This window comes from Chiroxiphia lanceolata, chromosome 13, assembly GCF_009829145.1.
Source record: "Chiroxiphia lanceolata isolate bChiLan1 chromosome 13, bChiLan1.pri, whole genome shotgun sequence".
NCBI lineage: Eukaryota > Metazoa > Chordata > Aves > Passeriformes > Pipridae > Chiroxiphia > Chiroxiphia lanceolata.
In genome coordinates this window covers 2,927,285-2,950,377 of record NC_045649.1, presented here as the reverse complement: position 1 = coordinate 2,950,377, position 23,093 = coordinate 2,927,285, and the positions used below count along the sequence as shown (strand labels likewise).

At 50.4% G+C, this 23,093-nt stretch overlaps 3 protein-coding genes across 7 annotated transcripts in view; 1 reads left to right on the top strand and 2 right to left on the bottom strand.

The window, feature by feature from the left end:
* Positions 1-10: 10 nt before the first annotated feature.
* On the bottom strand, positions 11-9,875 carry COQ9 (coenzyme Q9). Of its 4 annotated transcripts, none has more exons than XM_032701294.1 (9): positions 9,731-9,875; positions 6,751-6,922; positions 6,008-6,143; positions 5,511-5,653; positions 5,164-5,248; positions 3,877-3,981; positions 1,859-2,014; positions 1,413-1,466; positions 11-104 (listed from the first exon to the last, which is right to left on the bottom strand). In XM_032701294.1, exons 1-9 carry the CDS (start codon positions 9,858-9,860, stop codon positions 69-71), a joined length of 1,017 nt encoding a protein of 338 aa, XP_032557185.1. In that variant the 5' UTR covers positions 9,861-9,875; the 3' UTR covers positions 11-68. The 4 variants fall into 4 exon arrangements, with proteins under 4 accessions (XP_032557185.1, XP_032557187.1, XP_032557188.1 ...); XM_032701296.1 differs by lacking the exon at positions 9,731-9,875 and adding an exon at positions 8,332-8,390; XM_032701297.1 differs by lacking the exon at positions 9,731-9,875 and adding an exon at positions 7,916-7,940.
* CIAPIN1 (cytokine induced apoptosis inhibitor 1) lies at positions 7,693-14,288 on the top strand. Of its 2 annotated transcripts, none has more exons than XM_032701304.1 (9): positions 7,693-7,804; positions 9,791-9,976; positions 10,131-10,283; positions 10,810-10,886; positions 11,125-11,293; positions 11,497-11,570; positions 11,897-12,012; positions 12,531-12,600; positions 13,010-14,288. In XM_032701304.1, the coding sequence occupies exons 2-9, from the start codon at positions 9,820-9,822 to the stop codon at positions 13,118-13,120; spliced, it is 927 nt and encodes a 308-aa protein (XP_032557195.1). In that variant the 5' UTR covers positions 7,693-7,804; positions 9,791-9,819; the 3' UTR covers positions 13,121-14,288. The 2 variants fall into 2 exon arrangements, with proteins under 2 accessions (XP_032557195.1, XP_032557196.1); XM_032701305.1 differs by lacking the exon at positions 7,693-7,804 and adding an exon at positions 9,365-9,479.
* Positions 14,289-17,697: 3,409 nt separating this feature from the next.
* LOC116793443 overlaps positions 17,698-23,093 on the bottom strand; it is a 10,729-nt gene continuing 5,333 nt past the window's right edge. Inside the window, exons 2-7 of the mRNA XM_032701303.1 lie at positions 21,072-22,998; positions 19,706-19,972; positions 19,282-19,335; positions 18,781-18,882; positions 18,248-18,294; positions 17,698-17,952 (exon numbers count right to left, since the gene is read on the bottom strand). Of these exons, the coding sequence (XP_032557194.1) occupies positions 17,767-17,952; positions 18,248-18,294; positions 18,781-18,882; positions 19,282-19,335; positions 19,706-19,972; positions 21,072-21,357 (942 nt within the window). The 5' untranslated portion in view covers positions 21,358-22,998 and the 3' untranslated portion in view covers positions 17,698-17,766. The remainder of the gene's footprint in view (positions 17,953-18,247; positions 18,295-18,780; positions 18,883-19,281; positions 19,336-19,705; positions 19,973-21,071; positions 22,999-23,093) is intronic.

The window sequence follows — 23,093 nt, the reverse complement described above, 5'->3', positions numbered from 1 at the left end:
GAGTCCGTGCAATACAGAGTACGACTTTATTGGTGCCGGGGAAAGGGCCGCTCGCCGCCGCTCCCGCCTCACCGGCGCTGGTTCAGCCCCGCCAGGTTCCTGATCTGCGGGCACAGCGAGAGCGGGTTTAGTGCCGGTGTCCCGGAGCAGCTGCCGTATGCTGGGAGCTGAGATGTGGGGGCGAGGGCCAGGGGCCGGGAAGGGATGAACGATGTCCCTGGATCCACCTACAGCCACCCCTCTGACCGGTACCTGCTCTCCAAGTTTCAGCTTAGTTTTGTTCCTGCGGCCACACAGACCCTGACAGTGAATTTAAGCTTTTGGGGCCTTCAGCTCTCCCGTCCATTTTGCAGAGACCTGGAGAGCTCAGGACACCTGTAAAGTGACACACTGGGGACACCTACACAGCAGCCCTGGACATGGGAGGGTCAGATTTCCCCCCCCCCCCCAACAGTTATGTGTTGGGATGATTCTGTTCTAAAACACCTGGGTACAACCCACCCCCTTCAGAATCCATCCAGTTCCTCCTGTTCATCTGTGCAGTAGATCTACTGCAGAGACAGACCAAAGAGCACAAACAGAGCATGGGGATTTTTTTAGTGAAGGGCCTTTTGGATTATGCAGGTGTGAAAAGAGAGGTTGAGAGACACTAAATTCCACCATAACTGCAGGGGGAAGGAGGTGGGAGAGAATCTTGAGAACTTCTTCATCAGTAAAAATTATTTCCAATTTATGTTCCAGCCTGTTTGTCTTGTCCTGATACAAGGAAAATGTATTTCTGATAGCAAGGAAATCACTTTGTTGCTAAATGCAATGGGAGTTGTCCAAAAATAGAATCACAGCAAGGCCCTGAAGCCCTTGAAAAGTCACTCCTGGGTACACAAAAGGCTGTTTTGTATCCCAGAGGAAGCGCAGCTCCCTCTGCATGGACACAAAGCAGTCCAGGACATTACCAAGAAGTGAATGAATTCTTGGAAGGACACTGAGGTCAACTGAAACAGCTTGAGGAAGTCGCCCTGCTCTGGCTCAGGGACAGGTGCCACCTCCCAAGTGTCCATGGTGGCACAAACCCTCCATTACAATCTCCAGCACAGGGCCTGGCAGAGGGAGAGATCTTGTGACAAGCAATGGAGAACAGTTGTATTTATTGTGATCACCTGCCTCTCATCCCTAAAGCTCACCCTGCAGCTTCAGACTTAATTTCTTTCTGCTCTATTGGAAGTTCTCTCACCACAAAACTGTGAACTAACTCCCAAACTACCCTGGAAATCATCCTTAATCTAAGTTATGAAAGACAATTCTTTTTCATGTTGTCCCCTAGATTTGGGAGGAAAAACCAGGCTGGCATTCAGCATGGAAGGGGACAGGAGCAATTTTGGTCTCAGAGTCCTGCTGGTTTCAGCACTACTTACAGTAACTGCAGCTCCCATCAGGCCCTGGACAACAGCTTCTCCAGTGGATTGTACCTGGGAGACACAGGGAGAAGGCCTTTTGCTTTCTTCTGCAGTTGCACTCGTGGCCCCCAAACACAGAGACGTAGTGCACAACAAGCACCTATTTGCTACAGAAAGGTGCTGACAGCACTGCAGACAAATGACAGATAGAGGTAAGACACATGGAAGAGGTTTCCTGGGCTGTCTCCCAACCACTGGGCCAGTCTGACAGACAGGGCACCTACATGTCCTTCTGCTAGAAAACACATAAGCTTTTATTCATGTTGAACCAACAGCAACCACCTGCCAGTACAAGGGGCTCTCTCAGCTGCTGTGGGATCTGCCTGATGGAAAAGCCAGGTCTGCCTGCACATACCCCTGGGGAGCAGGGGGATGCTGCACGTGTGCCTTGCCCCTCACGTTACCTGGCTGGCTGTATTGCTCATGTTCATGGCGTCGGCCACTCTGTTCTCCAGGAAGCGCCAGGTGTCCTCGAAGTCAGGGGACGAGTCCTGCAGCATCACCAGCTCAGTGGTGTTGTAGATGCCGGTGAGCACAGCTCGACGGGTGTACCAGTTAAACTGCAAGGGCAGGAGAGGGGAGAGACAAAGGTGTGGCCTGAACGCAGATCAAGAGAATGGCAAAGGAAAATCACACACTGACAGCACATTCCTTCCACCCCTCAAAATGTGTCCCTGTCAGAACAGCTTCTCCAGTGGCACTGGACAGGGATCACATGGATAGTGCCTAAAACTGCTGAGCAAACCCCTCCACCTCCTTCTGGCTGCAAGCAGGCACCTGCAGCAGGCAGCAAGTCCTCCTTGCCCAGCCTGTGTGCACTGTGTAACAGTTCACCTTTGCTTTACAAGCTGCCAGGCAATGCAATGCTCCAACTCAGACCTGATTAGAGGAGAAACAGCCACATTCATACATAACTCGAGCTGCAGCTCACACCAGAGACAACCATGAAGAAAGGGAACAAACAGAGGACAGAACTGTGCAGGACATCACACAGAAATACACCTTTTCCAAGTCCTGTCCCTGAAATACCAGTGCTGCCTGCTGAGTCACAAAATGCATCAGCACAGTGCTGGCAGCAGTGCTGTAGGTGCGTTACACCAACGGGTTACACAGTGCAAAGGTGCACAAAATAACTCTAACTCCTCATATTTTCCAGTGGCACTTGAGCCACTGGCAGATGAAATATATAAAAATTTTTAAAAACGGGTCTTCCATTTGCTGCTGTTGCCTAGAAAAAAATTCTGGTTGTTCCATTCATGATAACAAAGCAACAGAAAAATGAAAACACGGGCCTTGATTTTAAAAACAACAGCTGGGTGGAAAGCTCCACTGCTGGCACCACAACCTGCAAGCTTTGACAAGGGGAGAAACATGGGGCATGTTGCCACTTGCAGCTGGATCAGGTGCCTGAGACCAAACCCTTTCTATTGATTCTTCTCCTGCTCAAAAAAAACCCACCTGAGGGGGTCTCTGAGGCATGGGCACACTCTGCCTAGCTCCTGGTACTGGGAAGAAGGATCCACTGCAAGCGACTTTAAACCCCTTTACTGGGAAAGAGGGAGTGGGCTCAGCATCACAGCTTCCCCAGAAAACTCATGTAACCAATCAGAAGGTGCAAACAAAACACAAACTTTAGAACCTCTCCTAATCCCTGCGTCGGTGAGGAGACTTTAGGAACAGTTCAGTGCAGACACTGGCTCCAACATGTCAATTTGACTTTCATAACCCAGAAGGGACTTTCAGTTCCTGAAGCAATCATGTTCTTTCAGTTCTCTTCTGGTTCATTCCTTTAATTTTTTCTGTCATCTTATTTATTTTTCACTGCAGTAGCTTCTCTTTTATACCCAGATAAAAGAAGCTTATTAAAGTAGTTTGTTAAAATGGCTCATTTAGCTTTTTCCATCTCTTCATACATCTATAAGAATTAAAGTAATTTATTAATTGCTTTAATTAAGGTTATAATTTTCTTTTATTTCCTGCCAGAAAGATGAAAGCTTTAATAAGCTACTGGTATTTTTAGGTAGGTTCTTCAAAGGTTTTCAAGTCAAGTCTGTAAATGCTACTGCTGGTGGAAGAGAGCTGTTTGACAGAGACACTGCTCGCTCACTGAATACTGGATCAACTTCTTAGTCTCAGAATCTCAACAATCTGTGCCTTCAAAAATGAAAAAGAAGAGCACTTAAGAGCATAGGAAAGTAGGTCCTTTTAATTTGCACTAATCCCATTGGCACTAACTTGCATTTAGTCTCTTTAGAAATTAGACTGTGGTTTATAAGGAACCTTGGGTGCTTCTGAAATGTCTTCCCCATTCAACAAACACAGCCTTTCCAGAGGGATGTGGCCCCAGGCCTACTTGAACCCGTCATTTCTGCAGAAGTGCTGAGGGGTAGAACCAGCCTGTCTGCAAAGCACAAAGACTTACATCTGTGGACTGGTCCCCAGCATAATGCCAGATATCATCGATCATGCTGGTGAGGAGGCTGAGGCCGGAGGGGATGTTACGTGGGAGCAACAGGACGCTCAGGGCCTGTGAAGGAAACACAGAGAGTCCAAGAGAGAAGGATGAATTATTAAAGCAGACCAACAGTGCTCTGCTCTGTTATCTTTTCCCTGTTGCTGTTGCCTTGCCTCCAGGTCCCAGTGACAAGTCCTCCCAGCTCTTTGCAGCCAGCACCAGGCTTTCCAAGCAGCGGGATGTGCAGGGAACACAGAGTGTGGCAGGTGAGCTCAGGCCTGGGCCCGTGCTGGAGCCCAAAGCTCCCTGCTCAGCTCAAACACCACTGTGTTGTCTCTCCTGAGCTGCTTCTCCAGCATGGAAATGGCACAGGCTGAGCTGACTCACCCTGTGCCCCTGTGGGCAGGGAGTCACCTCTCTCATTTCTCCGAATTTGACTTTGAACTCAGAGCAGCAACCCAGGGCACAACAGTGCCAGCCATAATGGCCCTGCTGGGATCCTGCAGCCTTTGAACGTAATCACACAATGCCAGGAGAGTCACAAACCACCCACATTCCTTCACAAGGCAAATTATGCTAATCTGGAAGAAGAACATGAAATTTGTGCCCTCTGTCTTTGCATGGAGTGCTGGATTCAGCTGCCCAGAGGCCAGCAGTGGTTCTGGACAGAGGCTGACCTTGCAGCAATCTTTGCAGCCCAAGGTTGGGAACTCTTTTCTTGTTACTGTGGCCACAGTTCAATTCCCTTCCCACCCCAAGAAGAATGGCTCGAGAGTTAAATCTGAATTTTGAAGCATGGAGCCCTCTCAGTTCACAGCCCTACCCTCAGGCTGCCCAGGGTTTGTCAGCCACACACCAGAAGGGCAATTTCTGCAGCAAAGCAGTTCTGCATTTCCAGGTGTCAGGTGATACTGGTGCAGCCAGAACAACCCTGCATGGAGCCTGACTTGCAGTGACACTGCAAGTAGGACTGAGCAGAGACACAGGTTATCCCCTGGGGATGCCAGATGGGTGGAGTGAACAACAGAGAGCTTTGCCTTTCCAGAACTGCAAGGAACAGTTGTTCTAAGGTCACCTTTAACTGCCTGCCTCCTTCCAAGGTTGATCTCCTCTTGAAGGCTACAAATAATTTGAAACCAGCAAGGGTTTAATTTACAACCTTGAACTAATCTGGTGGAGAGACTAAGTTGAAAGACACAGGGTGTTTAAAATACACACACAAAAAAAGAGATAATCTTGATATTACTTTTATACCTGGGGCCATTTCTCAATATATGGAATCAGCATCCTCAATCTGGCTTCCACAGCATCTCTCAGGAATTCATCTGTAGGCTTCTTCCTGGATAAGGAAAAAAAAATTAAGAAGAGCCAAGTTAAACTCAATTCTGATCTTGAAAGATCAATCTCCACGTGCCTCAGCAATAAATAAGCAAAGTATTATATATCCTTCATACATTTGGTCCTACTCCGTATCTGGGAACATGGTTTTATTTGGGTAGATCATACTTTTAACTTAAAATACCTGTGTCCCAGGTGGCCTGTCTGTCTACCCAGTTCCCAAAATCTGCCAAGGAAGATGTTTGCTCATACCCAATACTCACTCTGCTTCACCCAGCTGCACTAGTTTTTGCTCCTTCTCCAGCAGCTCAGACAGCTTGGCGTTGCACTCAGACACAAAGTGGAGGATCAGTTCACTGCCATCACTGTGAAACATCCCTGCAGCAGCAACAGAGAGGCCCAGGGTCTGTAGGCAAGAAGGGAGAAGCACAGAGCAGGTCAGACACTGCTAGGCAGGATCCAGCTAGGAAAAATGTTGTGTTTATTTTGTGAAAGACTTTATATGAATTTAAACAAAGCAATGCTGCATTAACAAGAACTTCCTGTATGTGTTTTCCTCTCTTTAGGATCACTACATCGTGCCTTAGTCTAACTCTGAAGGGGTTATCCTGTAGCAGCTGGGACACATTCCTGCCCGGTAGCATTTGCTGACTAGGGTGCATCGCCCAAGAGTATGTGGGGGAAGCATGCAGGCCTGGCTGTCTTTGCACTTCAGCCCCATCCAGTTTTCAACTGGTTTGTTGCTTCTCTCCCCACATACCTTGGCTCCCTCTGCAATGGCCTCTGCAGTCCAGCCATGTTCAGGCACGAACTCCAGCGCCGCTGTGAGGATTCGACGCTGCAGCTGCTCCTCGCTCTCATAGTCCTCAGACTCCTGGCCGCCCTGGCCAGTGTAACTATGAGAAGGTATTGTTACAGTGAGGGGAATGTCACCACCAAACACCAGCACCCTGGACTCTGCCACTCACTCGCTGCCACCGCTGCCTGCAAGCACATTTTGGGACCTGCTCGTTATAAATCTGGCCTCCTCCTGTAAAATCCTTCCCTTTTGAGAAATATGATTCTTAATGAACTTTTGTTGTGAGAGAAAACCAAGGGAGGGCTCAGTGTGGGTGCCTACATGGAGACCAATCAGCTCCAGAATTCCCCTCCTTTACAGAAAAGCTACACTACAGGTTTTTCCAACATGGGCTTTACAGTTATAGGCATATGGGCAATATGTTGTCCATATTTTGTTTAGATTTACACAAAAATCCAGAAGCAAAGACTTGCGCTTTGCAGACAAGAGAGGTTCCCTCTTAGAAGCAAGTCCCATCGTGTCTCCACAGTGGATTGTGGAATTTGCACTGTCACAGCAAACCAGCTCTCCAGCTGCTGCAGTCTGAGGCTCCTTAACTCTGGATCTCCAGAGTTGTCTTCAAGTTTCAGATGTGAGTTTCAGGAAAGCAAAGCCCTGCGATCCCACTGTCGGCAGGGCCGTGCTGGGAAGAGCTGCTGAGTTACCTGGGGCGAGGGCCCTGAGGTTCCTGTTCGGGCTGGTGACCAGCTGGGTGTGTATCGAACTGCTGCTGAGAGGAAGATGTGAAAGGTTCCTTCTTGTGCTCATCGGAGACTCTCCTCAGCACGGCCGAGGCCTGGAGAGCTCGGACTGGTGGGTAGTGCTGGCACCTGACCACTGAAAGGGAAACCAGGAGAGTCAGTGTCTCCTTCCAACACCAGGAAACACAGAAAATTAAGGTGGAGAAGAGAGTTATGGTGAACACGGCTGAAAAGAAACGCAATTCGGGGTGTGTTTTTTTACACTTCCAAGAAGCGCCGCTCTCAGCTGAGCTCACGTTCACTTGAAAAAAATAAAGCGAAAATGTTTTGCGAGGGGAAGAACAGTGAGAACGGCACGTATCGCAAAGAGCTTCTGAAATCTCGGACTGGAAACCAGGCACCCAAACGTGCCTTCTCCCCTTTTGGGTCCCTGGTTGAGGTGTTCAAAGGAAGGAACAGGCAAGTCACCCTCAGGAGCACGAGCAGCCCTAATACACAACTCCTGACACTGTGCAGGGTTCTCATGTGACTCAAAGGCACGCTGGAGGAGCTTTTAATTTCACTGCTGCGACGTTTAGCTTTTTTTTTTTTTTTTTTTTTAATAAACTCGTTCGGCCGCCCACACTCCTGAAGAAAACCACCACCACGCGCCCCCTACTTCAAACCCACCCGCTCAGCCCCCGTCGCCGGCTCCGCTTCCCTCGCAGTCCTCCTGCCCTTCACCTCACCTTGCCCCGCCCCGCCCCGCCCCGGCGCACGGGCACGAGCGCGGGGGCGCGCACGGGCACGGGAGCGCGCACACCCCCCCCCCCGCCTCACCCCCTCACCACCGCCCCCGCTCCCGGCCCGGGCGCGCCCCCCCCGCCCCTCACCCGCGCGGCCCCGCCACAGCCGCCAGCCCGCGCGCCGCGCCGCGCCCGCCGCCGCCATCTTGGGAGCGGGCAGGGCGCGATGACGTCACGGTGACGGCGTCAGGCCGGGACGGGCGAGCGGCGCCGAGGGGGCGAAGCGGGGCCAGGTGAGCGCGGAGGGGAGAGGGGCCTCTTGTCACCCTGCGAGTCTGTCCGGAGGGCTTGCCGGAGGGGTGTGGGTGTGTTTACGTCTGTGTATATATATATAATTCCTTCACTAAATTCCATCGCGTATCCCGTTCCTGCTCCCTCTAAACCGTCCCCGCTCGGTGACCGAGAGGTTTATTCCGCTCCGTTCTACATGTGTTTAAAACGCGCACGTGCTGTAGGGCCCGCAGCTTGGGGCCGCGTTCTGCCCGTTGGGAGCCGGAACGTTCCCGGCCGCTGGAAGCTGGATCCTTCCCAGCCGCTGGAAGCTCGAACATTCCCGGCCGCTGGAGTGCGTCGGGAGGCTCGAGTTTAGTCCTGATGTGCTCTAGAACCCTGGAATGGTTTGGGTTGGAAGGGACCTTCGCGCTCACCCCCTTCCAACGCTGCAGCTCTAAGCTGTTGAACGCCCCGTATTGTTTAACCCCTTCCCTTGCCCTGTTCCTCAGGAACTGTTAAATGCGTTGAGATAAGGGCCCCTCCTCACCCCCAGCCCCCTTGGCCTCCTCCTGCATCTCGGGGAGCTGTTGGCTGAAGCTGGGGTTGCTGTTGGTGCAGTCTGGGCTCTGACTGATCTTGAAAGGTCACAACCTGCTGTTCAGAGAGGAAGGGTTTTATCTTAGCCCAACAGATAAACTTTGGGTTTATCTTAGCCTAACAGCTTATGTATCTTTTGGGATTTTCAGCTTTCTTGGGAAAGGTGGCCTTTTTATGGGATTAATATGTGCGTTTATGAGTGTTACTGTCTGTTGTAGCTGTTTAGCTGGTGTCACACATGCAAGGCCAGCTGGGAGGTGCTATAACCTGCAGTGTACATCCAAGATCTTCCATTACCTGGTTGGCATTGCAGCTGCATTAATGTGAATTCCTACCGGAGTAGCTCAGACAAGGCACAGAGTTGTCCCATTCTGAACTTGTTTGCAATTCCTAGGAGAGAGGGGGTGTCCACGGCACACAGAGCCAGAGGAACCATGGGTCAAAATCCACTCCACACCTGACTGCATTTAAATTTGGTACAGCGTATCCCTGAGCTACGCTTTCATGACAATGTAGTGGCAATAAGGCATTAACCAGAATGTGTCACGTAGTGATTCCTGGTAAAGACCTTGCTTACAACTGGCTCTCCCAAAATAAGTGTGTAATGGAAGGTACACCAGGCAACTATGCTGGTCACTAGTGCTCTCTGTTCTCTGTGGTCGTGTTAAATTAGGAAGAAAATAGGTTTGCGTTGGAAAGAGGAAAGAGGGGAGGTCACTGGGCTCGGTAGCTGGTGCTGCTGTGAGAACAGGTGGTGATGGGATACTATTGCTCCATCAGGAATACAGTCTTGTATAAAATATTAGTGGAGACTGACTTCTCAAAACTGTCACTTCGCTGCACGTTCTGTTCCCCTCCTGCCTCCCTGTGATTTGCTCACCCAGTGCCACCAATCATAGCAGTGGGAGAGCCTCAATCTGGAATGCTGGGAATGCCAAAAGTTACTTTTTTTTTCCTTCTCATGCACTGTGAAAGCAAACTCTGCTAAGACATGTCTGGAGTAGGAGAGACAAGCAGTGTTTAATGTCAAATAGCTGTCACTAGTCTAGAAATCCAGAAATCCTGGTTTTGGCTTATTCAAATCTCTAAGGAAAGCAGGTAAGGTTTTGTTGTTTTGTTGGGTTTTTTTAAGCATGGCTTGCAGTCTCCCAGCAAAACTAGTCTCTGAACTGGAGGGAAACTGAATTATGCCATTAAGTATAGCTCCTCCTTCATGTCCTGTTACAGCTCAGCTTGTGGGAACTTTGTGCTGCCCATCTCGAGAAAAATTATCCCCATTTATTAAAACAACTTGACGCTCTGTGATGAAGTCACAGTCCACAGAGGTTCCTGCTGTGCTTGGCACTTACCCTTCCTCTCTCTCTCTCTCTCTCTCTCTCTCTCTCTCTCCTGACCCGTTCCTCTCTCAGCCACTGCCAGTTTTGCTGCTGCCGCCGAAATGGGGGAGTACGGGGTCGCTCCGGGCCAGCGCGTGGCCATCGTCTGGGACAGCTCCTCGCCCGTTGAAGCCCTGAAGGATTTGGTGGATAAAATTCAGGCACTGGTGGGAGCCGATAGTCGTGTCTCTGTGGAAAACGTTAACCAGCTGTCTCAGTGTAAGAGATACACCCTGGCTGTGCTTCTGTGACTGGTGTCTTTAATCAGTTATTGCTGTTGTATGCAAGCATGAGAGATGAGGGAGGTGGAACTGCTGTATTAAGCTGTGTGTGTACATGTGTAAAATTGTACCATCTCCCTGTTTCTTCCCAGCGGCTCACAGGGAGTCCAGCTTTGATGTAATCCTCTCTGGTATGGTCCCAGGCAGTGCAGCACAGCACAGCGTGGAGCTGCTGGCAGAAGTAGCTCGGATACTTAAGCCAGGGGGCCGTGTCCTCCTGAAAGAACCAGTGGTTACAGAATCAGGTGAGAGAATCTTGCTTCCGTGGCAGCACAGCAGTTCTTGAGAGGATTAGGCTGAAATGGAAAGGACAGGAACCCCGACCGACATTCAGAGATTTTCATTCTCCTGACACAGTAACCCAGATAGCGAGGGTTTTACCCTGTGCTTAAGCAGGTACTCATCAGAGATGTTTGCAGTCACTGCTTCTATCAAAAATGCTGGATAGGCTTGTTCCTAAACTACATTGAAAAGCTCAATGGACGCTGGTCTTCTTCTCAGAGGGCAGTGTTAAGTAGTTGCAGATGTTGTGTTTCTGAGGAGCTTCTGAAGTGGTTCTAAGTACAGCTGACAAATGCTGAGAGAGGTTGCCGCAGAAGCCAATTGAGAAATAGTTATCCAGAAAAGGTTAGAAGCCAGGAAGGGCACAATTTTAAAGCAGAGGAGGTTTGGCTTGAGTACTTCCCTCTAAAGCTCTTGCTCTTCCAAGTTTCTTGGTGACCTTTATTGTGGTTCTTCCCTCCTCCTACTCTCTGCTTTTGTGTCTTCCAGGAAACAATGGCAAAATCAAGACAGCAGCCAAGCTCCTCACAGCTCTGACTCTCTCTGGCTTGGTGGAAGTGAAGGAGGTACGTTTGTACTGACCACTTCCAGCACTGCCCTTGGGCAGTTACCCAGGGTGAGGTGTTTAGCTACCCTGGTTTGCTGTAAATGTGCATGGACACTGCCTGGCACAAACTTTTGTTGCTGCAAGGGTAGTGTTTTTCTTCAGGATTGAAAATATCGATTGTCTGTTCACTGGAATGCTGGACTGGGTGCTAAAATACAGGGTTCTGCATGAGGTTAACCTCAAATCTTACATTGCAGCTGCAAAAGGAAGCGCTGACCCCGGAGGAGGCCCAGTCCGTCCGAGAGCATCTGGGTTACCAGGGCAATGACCTTCTCATTATTCAGATAGAAGGCAGGAAGCCCAATTTCGAAGTGGGATCCTCAAGTCAGCTCAGACTTTCCTTTGCCAAGAGATCTGGTCCTTCAGGTAAGGAGTGGTGCTTGCTAAATGTCTGGATTGCCTGGCTCTCAGTGACAGGCATCCCTTGGAACAGGGAAACAGTTCCCAGCTAGGGAGTGCTAGAATAAAAACCTGTGAAGTGGGGCTTTCAAAAGTGGCTTGAACTCTGTTGGGAGTAGATGGGGCAAAGGCTGGAATAACTGCTATTTCTTCCTTTGTTTTGGCTCCAGGAAAACCCTCTGTGGACCCAGCCGCTGCCAAGCTGTGGACACTCTCTGCCAATGATATGAATGATGAAGAGATGGTATCTGGTTTTGTTTGTGAGGCTTTGCTGTTGTTCCTTCTCTCTTCTTTCCTATTCTAAATAGTTTCAGTCATGCCTCTTGGGAAGCTTTACAACTTAAAGAGGTACAAAAGCCTCCCTAAGGCAAATTATCTCATCTACTCTGTGGGGTCTGGAGAGCCCAGTGGTGTGATGAGGGCGGAGAGGAGACAGGGATAGGAGGGCACACCTAGAGCACTTTAATGCCAGTGTACAGATAGCACCATTTCTTTGAACCTAACTCAGCAGTGTCATTCCCTACTGACAAATCCATTTCCTGCATGTTGTCTCCCATGGTGTGTTTTCAGGATCTTTTGGACTCTGATGAGCTCTTGGATTCAGAGGATTTGAAAAAGCCAGATCCATCATCCCTCAGAGCTCCATCCTGCAAAGAAATGGGCAAAAAGAAAGCCTGCAAGAACTGGTCAGTGCTGGAATTAGCGTATCAGTGAACCTTTTAATGCAGCATTAAACCTATAGAGTTGGAGGGATTTTAAAAAGGTTGTAGGCAATTTGCTGTTCTTCAGAGCCTAATTCTCTTGGTTCATGTCCTTTCCTATCTTAATTATTGGAATGTAAATCCAAATACAATGAGGATTGACTAGTGACTGCTACAAATTACCACGATGATCAACAGCCATCTACAAGGTGGCTACAACTTTGTGCAGCTTGACTGAAACCCTAGTTTCTTAGATTTCAAGCAGAAATAGCACATAGCAAGTGCTGTAGTGTCATTTCCCACTCAGTTTAAACTTGAGGAGCAGTTTCAACACTTGCTGTACAAACTGTGGTGTTGAAGAACAAAGTGAGGAGCGTGAGTCCCAGAGTCAGCTGTCCTGTGACAGAGGGAGGGCTGTCACATGTGAGCAGGGCTGGAACAAGTGTTGATGACTCATGACCTTTAAGCAGAAAGATACAGGTGACTTCTCTATTTTTCTACAGCACGTGTGGCTTGGCTGAAGAACTGGAACAGGAGAAGAAGAGCTCACAGCCCAAATCTGCCTGTGGAAATGTAAGTAGTGATTTTTGTCCCTATACTGTGGTTTGCAGTATGTGATCTCTGTGTAAGAATTGTGTTCTCTGGTGACTGCTGCCTGAGCTGGCTCACTGCTTCCAAATGCTGCCTGCAGCTTCTACAGAGCTTGAGGATCTCCATGTGGGAGCCCACAGGGCCCTCATGGTGGTCATGGACTGCCCCAGCCTGGGCACACTGGGTGGGGCAGAGACTCAACTTCTGTGGGAACCCAGTGCCCTGCACAGCTCTGCCAACCAGTCGTGTTGAGAAATGGGCAGAAGGGAAGTGGTCTCTGTGCTGATCGATGCTGAAAGGAACATACTCATCTCTTGAGCTAGAGGAATGGTACCACAGGGGAAGAGACCTGAAAGTGCCCCTGATTACAGACAGTTCTTTCCCTTTCCAGTGCTATCTGGGGGATGCATTCCGCTGTGCCAGTTGCCCTTACCTGGGGATGCCTGCCTTCAAGCCTGGGGAGAAGATTGTCCTGAAAGAGAACCAGCTGCATGATGCTTAACAAAGACATCTCTGGATGTCCTGCAAAGGACTCTGCTGCCTTTCCATTACTCTGAGGTTCTTCCTGCAGTCCTCCTCATCCTCTCAAACTCATGCTCTCCGACCAATACTCCGTGTGGGGAGGGGCACTGCGGGCACTGACACTGCTGTGAGCTCATCACTTGTAATCAGCCTTGGGCTACCTGACAAGTCACGTACCAGACTTCATGTTACACCTTGGTTTAGCTGCTCTCATCCTGGACACTGGCTGTCACAGCGTGTCCCGCCAGCAGAGGGAAGCAGAATCAAGTGTCAGGTTGTCCTTGTGTGCCTGTGGCAGGACCCGGATTTCCCAATGCACCTGTTGTACACCTCTAATTTGCCCTGATTTTCCCTGGTGATGCAGCAGCTCTGGCTCAGCTTGCCCGGGGTTACACTGGGCTCCTGCTCTCTTTGAAATTTAAACCTGTAGCCCCTTACCTCGTGAAGGCGGCTCAGCAGCTCCTGTTGCAAGTCAGGAGCCGAGAGTATACTTAGCAGTATGTACTCTGAGAAGTGTGTGTGATCTTCTTGGTAAAGTCTGGCAGGCATGATGAATTTCCAAGTGTTTTGGGAGTCCCTGCCCCCACCTGTTTACAGCAAAATGACAAAGATTTAGTCCCACCTAGAAAACTCCTGCCCTTACGGCAGGGAGCTGATGAAACAAGATCTGTCCTATCCTCCCACAGCTTTCAGTCCAATGCAAACTGATAACACAAGGGCAGTCTGAGACTGTCACCTCTCTTGGTGGTTACCATGTGAGTTACCTGCAGTGTCCAATACGTAAGAACATAGCAATAACTTAATTTCTAGATGATCTGTGGTCGACATCTGCTCCCTCTCCATGAGATACTATTTATTTATGTAAGAAGTTAGTGAAGTGTCCCACAGCTGTGGGATGGGGGAGCTGTTCACATTTTGTGCAGGGCTTGCTTCTCACCCAGGGTGGGAGAGGAGGAAAACCCACATCCAGTGTCTCAGTGAGGATTGCTCTGTTTGGAGCTCTTGCTCTTCAGGATGTGACTGCTTGTTGTGTGCTACCTGAGTTACTCACTAAACTCACAGAGGGGGCTGGGATGAAAGGCTGTTCTGTTCTTGAAATAAAAGTGACCAATAGTAAAGCCTTTGTTTTAAGGCTGGCATTAGTGGCATTCTAACTGTGTCTCTCCTTCTAGTCAGCCTCTCAGTGATTTCTGGAACTGTTGAAATGTTGGGTTTCATCTTGGAGTTCTCCATAAATTGTTCCTTTGAAAACTTAACTTGAATACATGATACATACTGGAAAGAATAGATATTAAGGAAAACTGTTAAAACTTTCCTTCCTGACCATTCAGATGTTGCTTTAGGACTCACACTTGCACCACCCCAGGCTGTCACTGCTGGGACTGAAGCCCCTTCATGCCAGAGCATGGCTTTTCCAGACCCCTTCCTCACTCTCCTCCCCAGTCCCTGCCTCTGTCATCAGCAAGAACAGCTCCCAAGGAGTCTTGTGATAAACCACCTGTCCAAACAACTTATTATTCCTATCTTGTGATGTAAGGAAATGGGCAAAAGCCTCTGCTCACTAATGGCTTTCGGGGATTTTATTCCCTTTTCTTAGTCTCACTGGAAGAGGAAGATCAGATGACTGTCTTCACATGAAAGGTCCTTAAAGGCAGCCCTTAACCTGAACTAGGCTTTCCTTTCAGAAGTAAATAAGATAAGAGAGGCAGGAAGCAGCAGCAGAAGCTTTTGTTTTACACTGATTCACTCAACTGGAATTCCAACAAGCTGGAAGCACTTTCAGCTACTGCTGAGTTCAGTCAGTGATGGTTAAGGCTGTATAATCTTGTTCTCTTTAAATAGCTTTACTTGCTCTTGCTGTGCCAGAGGCCCTCCAAGGGTGACAGTGTGGCAGTGGAGCACGTGCTGGGTGGGAGTATGATCCTCTCATGCTGGTTTCAAGGAGTATTTACCCTTTTAGCCCCCTTCCTTAGGGGGTCTCAGCAGATACTGTAAACACACCCTGCAGCAGAGTTTAATCTGCAGCTTCAGCCATTTGCAGTGAAGCTTCTCTGATTTTTCTCCCAGTGGCTGACCTGCTCCTTGTTCCTCTGAACTCCTTGCTCCAGGCAGCCAAAGCCACCCTCTCTCCAGGTGACCTGGGTTGGACACACAGTGCCAGGTATGGCCTGTGGGGAGGTCAGGACTGACCTCACATCTCAAACGAGGCTGCTGAGAGCAGGTAGGACTGAAACCCCCCTGCTCTGTGGCACCGAGTGATTTTGGTGGCTTTATTTCTTTTGGGGTATTGCATCATCCATCCTCCTCTGCACATTCCCTCTATACCACTGCCTCAAGGAGTGGTTTATGGCACTGCAAAGATAAGCATCTGCTCATTCCCTTTTTGGTGGTTGTAAGTCACATCCCTCACTGGCTCATTGGCAGCCTCATCCTCCCTGTTGTTTCTCCTCCAAGACGGAGGTCAGTGCCTTCCTCAGCCTGAGCCATTTTCCTCCCCCAGTGTCTTCCTCTTCTGTGTTCTCTACTCTTTCCCTGCTCCATTTCCTTTCAGCTCTCTCTTTCTGTTATTCTTTCCCTAGTTCTCTTATGCTTTCTCTCTTCTGTCCTGGCCTCTCATCTTTTTTATGCCATCCAAGTGTACTGCAGTCCTCCTCACCCATCCCCATCCTTTCCCATTCCTCCTCTTCTGCTCCTTGTCTTCTGTTTTTCCCCTTTGCTGGATTTTCACACCATGACCCAGTCATATCCCTGTTCTTTCCGTTGTGGATTCCTGCTGCTTTTCCAGCAGGCAGGGAGCACAGTGGAGGCCAAGCCTCTCCCCTGACTTTTACTTTTGTTTCTCTGCCTGAGTCAGGCTTCCTCTGCAGTGAGCACTCACCTGCCTTGGGCACACACAGGGACAAGAGGGCCCTCTGTCCATGCAGAGGTGTTTGGGGCAAGGAGGGCATTGGGTTTATTGCTTCTTTATCTTCACACACTTGCTTAGCTGCTTGTGATAGCAACTTTCTGAGAAGTGAAATTTGGAGCCTCAGCTCTGGCCATAGCTGCTTCACCTTTTTAAAAATAGCCAATAGCCAAAGATGCTGCCCCCACCCTTCCTGCCTCCACTTGAGACCTTACCTCCACTAGTTCCTCAAGAGCCCTGGCTGCGTTTCCCCACCTCTTGCTCACTCGTGTAACTGCTCCAAGGCTATTTCATGGCTTCTTGTCTGATTCCTTGTTAAAAACACTCTCCCAGATCTGATCCCCCACTAACCTTGGGGTTATGATGCAGCACTATATCTGTCCCAGCTTTCTCCACTTCATCGGTTCACAACTCTTTTCTGATGAAATAATGGACCACACTTTTCCTTCCTCTTCTTTTTAAGGTAGTTAAGCAAATGCAGAGCCTTTTGCAGCCCACTGACCATGGCTGCTTGTGACAGGTCACTGTCTGGATATTCTGGTTAAGCAACCCCAGCTCCTTCAGCTGTTCCTCATCAGACTTGTGCTCCAGACCCTTCCCCAGCTCTGTTGCCCCTCTCTGGACATGCTCCAGCACTGTTCTTGTCATGAGGGGCCAAAACTGAACACAGGATTTGAGGTGCCTCACCATGCACAGGGGCATGGCCACTACCCTGGTCCTGCTGGCCCTGCTGTTGCTGGTACAAGTCAGGATGCTGCTGGCCTTCTTGCCCACCTGGGCACATTGCTGGCTCGTGTTCAGCCAGCTGTCAAACACAACGTGGCCCACAGACCCCCCTCTGATCCTTGTTGGAATTCTGCCCCAGCGCCCCACCAGGAGGGTGCAGGATTGCTGCCTGTACATCCCACCCAAGAGCAAGCAACAAGTCTCCTTTCCACAAGGATAGGGTGGGAGCTGAATGGTGTCTGCTCTAAACCAAAAATACCCTGGCCCTCCAGGGACAGCTTGGAAACAACCCCCGAGGAACAATGGACAGTGAGGTATTCTGGAGATCCTCCATCTTGCTTCCTTTCTACAGGCAGAAGGAGACCTTTCAATTTTTAATTTTCCAAAGTACAGGAAAGCTCTACATGCATGAGGACACCCAGCCACTCCCAGTGCAAAGCAGATCCATGTGGATCATGGCAGCAGCACCCACAATGCACCTCTATGAAGGAAGCGATGCTTTTCCATATTTGTCCCTTGTGTTTCAAGTGAGTGAACCAGAGCAAGGTCCACCCCTGTCACAGCAGGTGCCTGCTCCAGAGAAAAATCCAGAAAACTGCTCCAGGACATGGCCACCCCACCCAGCATGTCCAGCACTAAGGGAACACCAAGTTCTTCCTGGACCATGGTGGCCACACAGTGCAAGAGGACCTTCCTGAAACATGGAGCAAGGTGTTAGAGGAGCCTGTCGGTGACTGGAGACAGTGAAAAGAGTTGCTGAGGCTTGGTTGTGCTTGGAGTTGCAGAAGGCAAGGGGAAAACCAGCTCAAGAGTCCTGTCATGCTGAGCCAGGAGACATGGCTTCTTCCAGGGGAACATACAGCACAGTGGTGGAGCCACTTGGGGGTAGACAGGTGGCTTTGGTCACCAAGATTGCACTTCTGTACGAGCTAACACCTAGTATTTGGGGAGAACAACCCCAACAGATGTACAAGCTGCTCACCCTTCCTTCTCCTTCATTTGCCCTCTCTGCTGGGGGAGACATCCACTGCTGTGCTGGCTGCACTGGCATTCCCACCACTCTGCTTCTGTTGTGATGGCTTGATCTCGGTGTAAATGATGCTGGAGGAGGCAGGTTTTGTCTCCTTTTCAAACTTCAGGTTGGCATAGGTCAGGTCCTCAGTCCCTGTCACCGGGGCTTCCTGCAGGGAGAGAGCAATGAGTAGAGCCTTGGCTTTCCCTTCTGTGTTTCCCCTGATAATGTTTTTCCACTGGCACAACTATTTGCACTGCCCAAGCATTATCCAGCTTGCTCTGAAGTGCCACCTACTCAGACGCTCATAAGCCCCTATTTAACGGGAATTAATAAGTGTTTAGGACCATGTTTTCAGAAAGCAAAGCTGATTTTACTCTGAAATCCTTTAAGTGGGTATTCAACAGCCAGTGCTCTTATTGACAGGGAGGAAGAAGTGATACATGCAAAGCCCCCCAGCTTACCCTGCTGAGCTGATCTACCTCTGCCACTTCCCTGCTTGTGATCTTTCCTGAAAAACAAAACATAGTTTAAATAGCAGTTAAAATAATGACAATGATAATTATTTTAAATGAAGAAAATAAGGAAAAAACTAAGCAAACATTTGGACTGCTTCTGCTTTTGTTGTAGTAGAGGATGAGGCTGTCTGAGTTGCCTGGCTCAGAAGATGACCAAGGGGCAGGAGAGGTTGGAAAGGGCTTTAAAAGCCCTTGGAGGGGCTGGAGAACAGCTCTGAGCTGGACACTTCTAGAAATGTGGTGATATGCAAGAGTTGTCTCACACTACAGCCTGTGCCATAACTGGGCTCCCACCAGCAACTGGCAGAAGGGAGGGAAGGGCTGAACCTTCTCCCCACCCCAAGACAGCTTGTCCAGGAGGACAGACTTGTGAAGGGAACACTGAGCAAGCAGGAGCAGCAGGATGTTGAAGATGGACATCTCCCAAGCCTGGGTTTGTCCAGAGCAGCAGATGAGGAGGAGCTGCTAACCAGCCTTACCTGTTCTGTTCCTTCTGCACTGCCACAGCAGGAAGCCAAGGATGGGTGTGTAGATGAGTGTCCCCACCACTAAGCCAAAGAAGATCCACAAGAGGCTGAGTCCTGCACACACAACACCGCAGAGGCACTTGTGAGCCACCATCCCACTGTGCAGGGACACACACGCTGCCATCGCCTCCTTCACAGGGGTGGTTCTTTTCCAAACCTGGGCTTCCCAACCCTGAACCACCCACAGCCCCCACAGCCCTGGGGTACTGACAAAATCCTGCAGGGAACAGTCTGCAAGTCTCATCTGAACTCAGACTGGGGGGGACAGAGCATCAGAGCCCCTTCCCAGGGTCACAACCTCTGATCCACTGGTGCCTACCCAGGTTTGGCACTGGCTCCCACCCACTCATGGGAAAACATCAGGATGTTTTCCCCCTTACTGCTCCTCCTTCTTTTTCCCTGAAGACTCCTCCTGCCCCTCACTCTTGCAGCCCTGGGGTTGTGAGGACATACCTGTCCAGATCTTCTCCTCTGTGACATTGGTCTGAAGTCCTGCAAGGCAACACCCTGAAAGACAGAAACATGAGTGAGAGATTGTCCAGAGGCAGAGAACACCCTGCACCATGCCCTGCTTTGGGGCAGGAACCTGGACCCCATAGCCCTGGCTGTCCTGCTCCTGCCCCTGCAGCTCCAGTCACCTCAGCACTCAGCTGATGTGCTGCAGCTGGAGGATATGGCAGGTCCTATTTCAAGGAACCAATGGCCCAGCAGCTCCATGGTGAGATGCATCTGCCAAAAGGGCTGTGCTGGGCTGGCCCTTCCAGTTCCCAGGATGCTTTCAGGGGAAATGTGCATGGGGGAACCAGGGGAGCGCTGGTCGTAGCCTCCTTCTCTGCCCACTCATCACCCCCATGAAAACAGACCCACTGCCACTTACTGGGAACTGTCTCCTGTGTGCCATTTCCAGCGTCTGTTGAGTTTATTCTTGTGATGGAGATGCTAAACTCACAGGTTCCCACGTGGGCTGCACTCATGCAGGGGCTGATGAGATTCATACAGTTTTCTCCTTGAGCCGTGGTGTTGGTTTGATTCCACGACTCCAGACCTTTAGGTTCATACCACTTCACATGTACTGTGAGATTCTTTGACCAGATTTCAAGCTTACACTGCCTGATGTCTGACTTTTCTGTCTGGCTGATTGTCCCTGGAGGAAACAGAATCAAAAGTGATAACTGAAATACAAGTCACATATACGATTTTGCAGGTCATGTACCACTGGCACATATTGCTTGTGAAAGACACAGTGAAGTGACTGTCCTTTCTTCCAGCAGCTGATGCTGTCTTCCATATCTGCCTGCTAACCCTTCCTCATTGAACATCGAAATGCTGCAGGTTGATCAGTGCCACTGGACGCTGTGCAGTGCACAAGCTTCTCTCTGTCTCAGGAAGGACTGACAACGGGAGGATCAGGGAAAAGACACCTCCTCCTCCTCCTCTGACCTAGGTGGGTCTTCTGGCACCCAAGCAGGAAGTGCCACAGGCTTGGGCTCCACCATTTCATGGAGTGTGAGGTGGGACTGGGGGGTTGGCTGTGGGGAATTGTCAGTCCGAGAGAAGCAAAGAAAATATAGTAGGTAGATCCCTGCAGCTTCTCTGGCTTCATCCCACCCCCTAATGCTCACTCTGGAGTACTTAAGAACCACTCCTGAAACTCTGAGCTGAAGTCACTTCACACCTCAGCAGAGTTGTCCCTCTTTCACCTCTCCTCTCTCTCTTCTTCAGCCCTTTCTCTCTGCTCCTGTGGGTCTTAGTGGATTTCTGTCCCTTACCACCTTTGCTCTGTTCAGAACGTCTGTTCTTGGACATGTTCTTAGTGTTCTTCATCCTGTCCTACTGACACATGGACTGTGGCTGAAATCTGTTGAGTGAGTCCTGCCAGAGGACAGCAGAGGGCTGGTTTGTGTTAAGGAATATCCACATCCTCCATATGAAGCTGACTCCCTCCACATTCATTAGGCTTATAAGTATTTGTTTCCTTTCACTCTGACTGTCTTCTCTCCCTGCTCTTCAAGGCAATTCTGGTTCAAAGCCTGAAGCCTGATATTGGGTCCCTGTGGGCAGAGCTCACAGCCTGTGCACACACAATTGCAGGGGGGACCCCTCTGCAAGGGGGGTGCAGAAGAGGCGGATGAATGCTGCAAGAAAAGAGGAAAAAGCAGCAGCAGCCTCTTCCCAAACCTCCCTGCAGGCATATGCAAAGAGGGAAGAGTTCAGAGCAGAGAGACGAGCACAAGGGCACTCACCAGTTGGCAGCCAGATGAGGAACAGCAAGGACAGAAAGCCACTGGTCAGCTGGATCTCCATGATTCCCAACAGCCTCGTGGTGATGATGCTGGGTGCCTGGTGGGATCGGCCGGGAGGTTCCCGTCTCTCCTGCAGCTGAGAGGAGCTGAAGCCCTGCTGGGAGCTCCCCTCCTCACACTCAGCCAGACAATTCTCTCTGTGCTCACAGGCTTCCCCTCTCTTCCCCTTCTCTTGCTTCAGCCCAATTCTTATCTCCACTCTGCTTGATTCCTCCTCCGGTTTCATCCTGACCACATACCCTTGGCCCTGAGCCCCGAGTAATGTATCCAGGAACTGCTGATGGCCCTTTCCCAGTGCTCCAGGGCCCAGTCCAGCAGCTCTCTGCTGCTGGCACGGGCAGGTGAGGGGAAAAAGGGCTTCCCTAATTTCCTACAGCACCACCAAGTCTGTTTTGTTTTACACCAGGAAATGCAGCCCTTGGAGGAGGCAATGCTGCCGTCACAGGGGGAGACAGGGTGATGTCCACACCCATCTGGTGTCCTTGCTGAGCTCAGGTGGGGGGGACCCACACACCCTGCCAGCCCCCAGCCACCCAATTCAACAGGGGGATGGGCTTGGTCACAATGTTCTGGTTGTGGGATGTACAAGCCCCAGCCAGGCAGGGACCGCTGCAGCCCCCTGCCCCCTGCTCTGGCCATGAGCACCCAGATCCCAGCTCCTGCCCTGCAGGGACAGGGTGCTGCAGGCAGCCCCCTGTATCCCCCTGTCACCTCTGGCAGGACAGACACCAGGACAGGAATGCCCACCAGGCCAGACAGTTTGTGTCACCCCTGCCACCAATGGGACATGGGTAGCACAGGCAGCAGGTGCAGGCCCTCTCTGTCCCCAGTCTCTGTGTGAGCAATCTCTGCTGCTCCCCACTGCCTGCCATCACTCTTCCTCTTCTGTGCTCAGAGCAAAACCTGCTCCCACCTGCCATTTACTCCCCTCACAGTAACCAGCCCCTACACCTGCCAGGCACACACAGCCCAGCCACGTGTGTCTCCTGGGGGAAAGGGTGTGCACTGGAGCTCTTCTCCATCACCCAGTGGAATGTCCAGGCTGAAGCACAGCTGAGGTCTCATCTGGAAAACAACCCACCTCAGGAAACAGGAACATCAGCAGGGTATTTACTGATGAGAGGGTCAGAAAACTAGATTCTTGTGGTACAAGATCCACAAGAATGAGAAGCAAGAGGCTCTGTTCTCTCTTGCTCTCCCCTCCTGACTCTTTCATCTCTTCCACAGTCTTTCTGATGTTCAACTTCCTCTCTGCACTGGAGGCTTCCTCTCCTCTCACCTCACAACTGCACAACAACACGTACTTGTTGCTTCCTTCCCTTTCATTCCTATTCTAGTTCTCACGTTTGCTGGCACTGATGAAGGTGACTGAACACGAGGTGAACCCTTCCACATAACTCAGAGATAGTGGATCCACGGATCCTGGAGCAGGCAAGCCCTGCGGTCACCTTCCAAAGTCTCTGGTGCAGAGGATGGACAGGAGCCATCCTGACCCACGTGTACTGCACATAAGTACAAGCCTTGCCTGGATTGCCCTTAGGAAGTGGGATTCTTTGCTCAATTAAAATTCTCTACATTCCAATTAGGACAGTGGGGAAACGGGCAGGTCATTAACAGAGCTCGGTAAGACAAAGTCAGTGATAGCAAAAACCACGAGCCCTTTCCATGCACAACCTCCTCCTCCTCTCTGATGGATCTGCAGCATCTCCCCAGAAATGGGGCTCAGCAAGACCTTCTCCAGTGCCTTCCCACTCTTCCCAACTGCAGTGCTGACAGAACTGAAGGTTAATGTCTTGCCTTCTGCTGACTCCACAGAGCTCCTCTCCTACCAGAGCCCCTTCCAGCTCCACAGCAACACCCCATGATGCTGCCAACGAAAAAGGAGAGCAGGAAAGGACAATGTTGTTAATAACACAAGATGCCTTGTGTCAGCGACTACAGCAGGCACTACACAATGTCTAA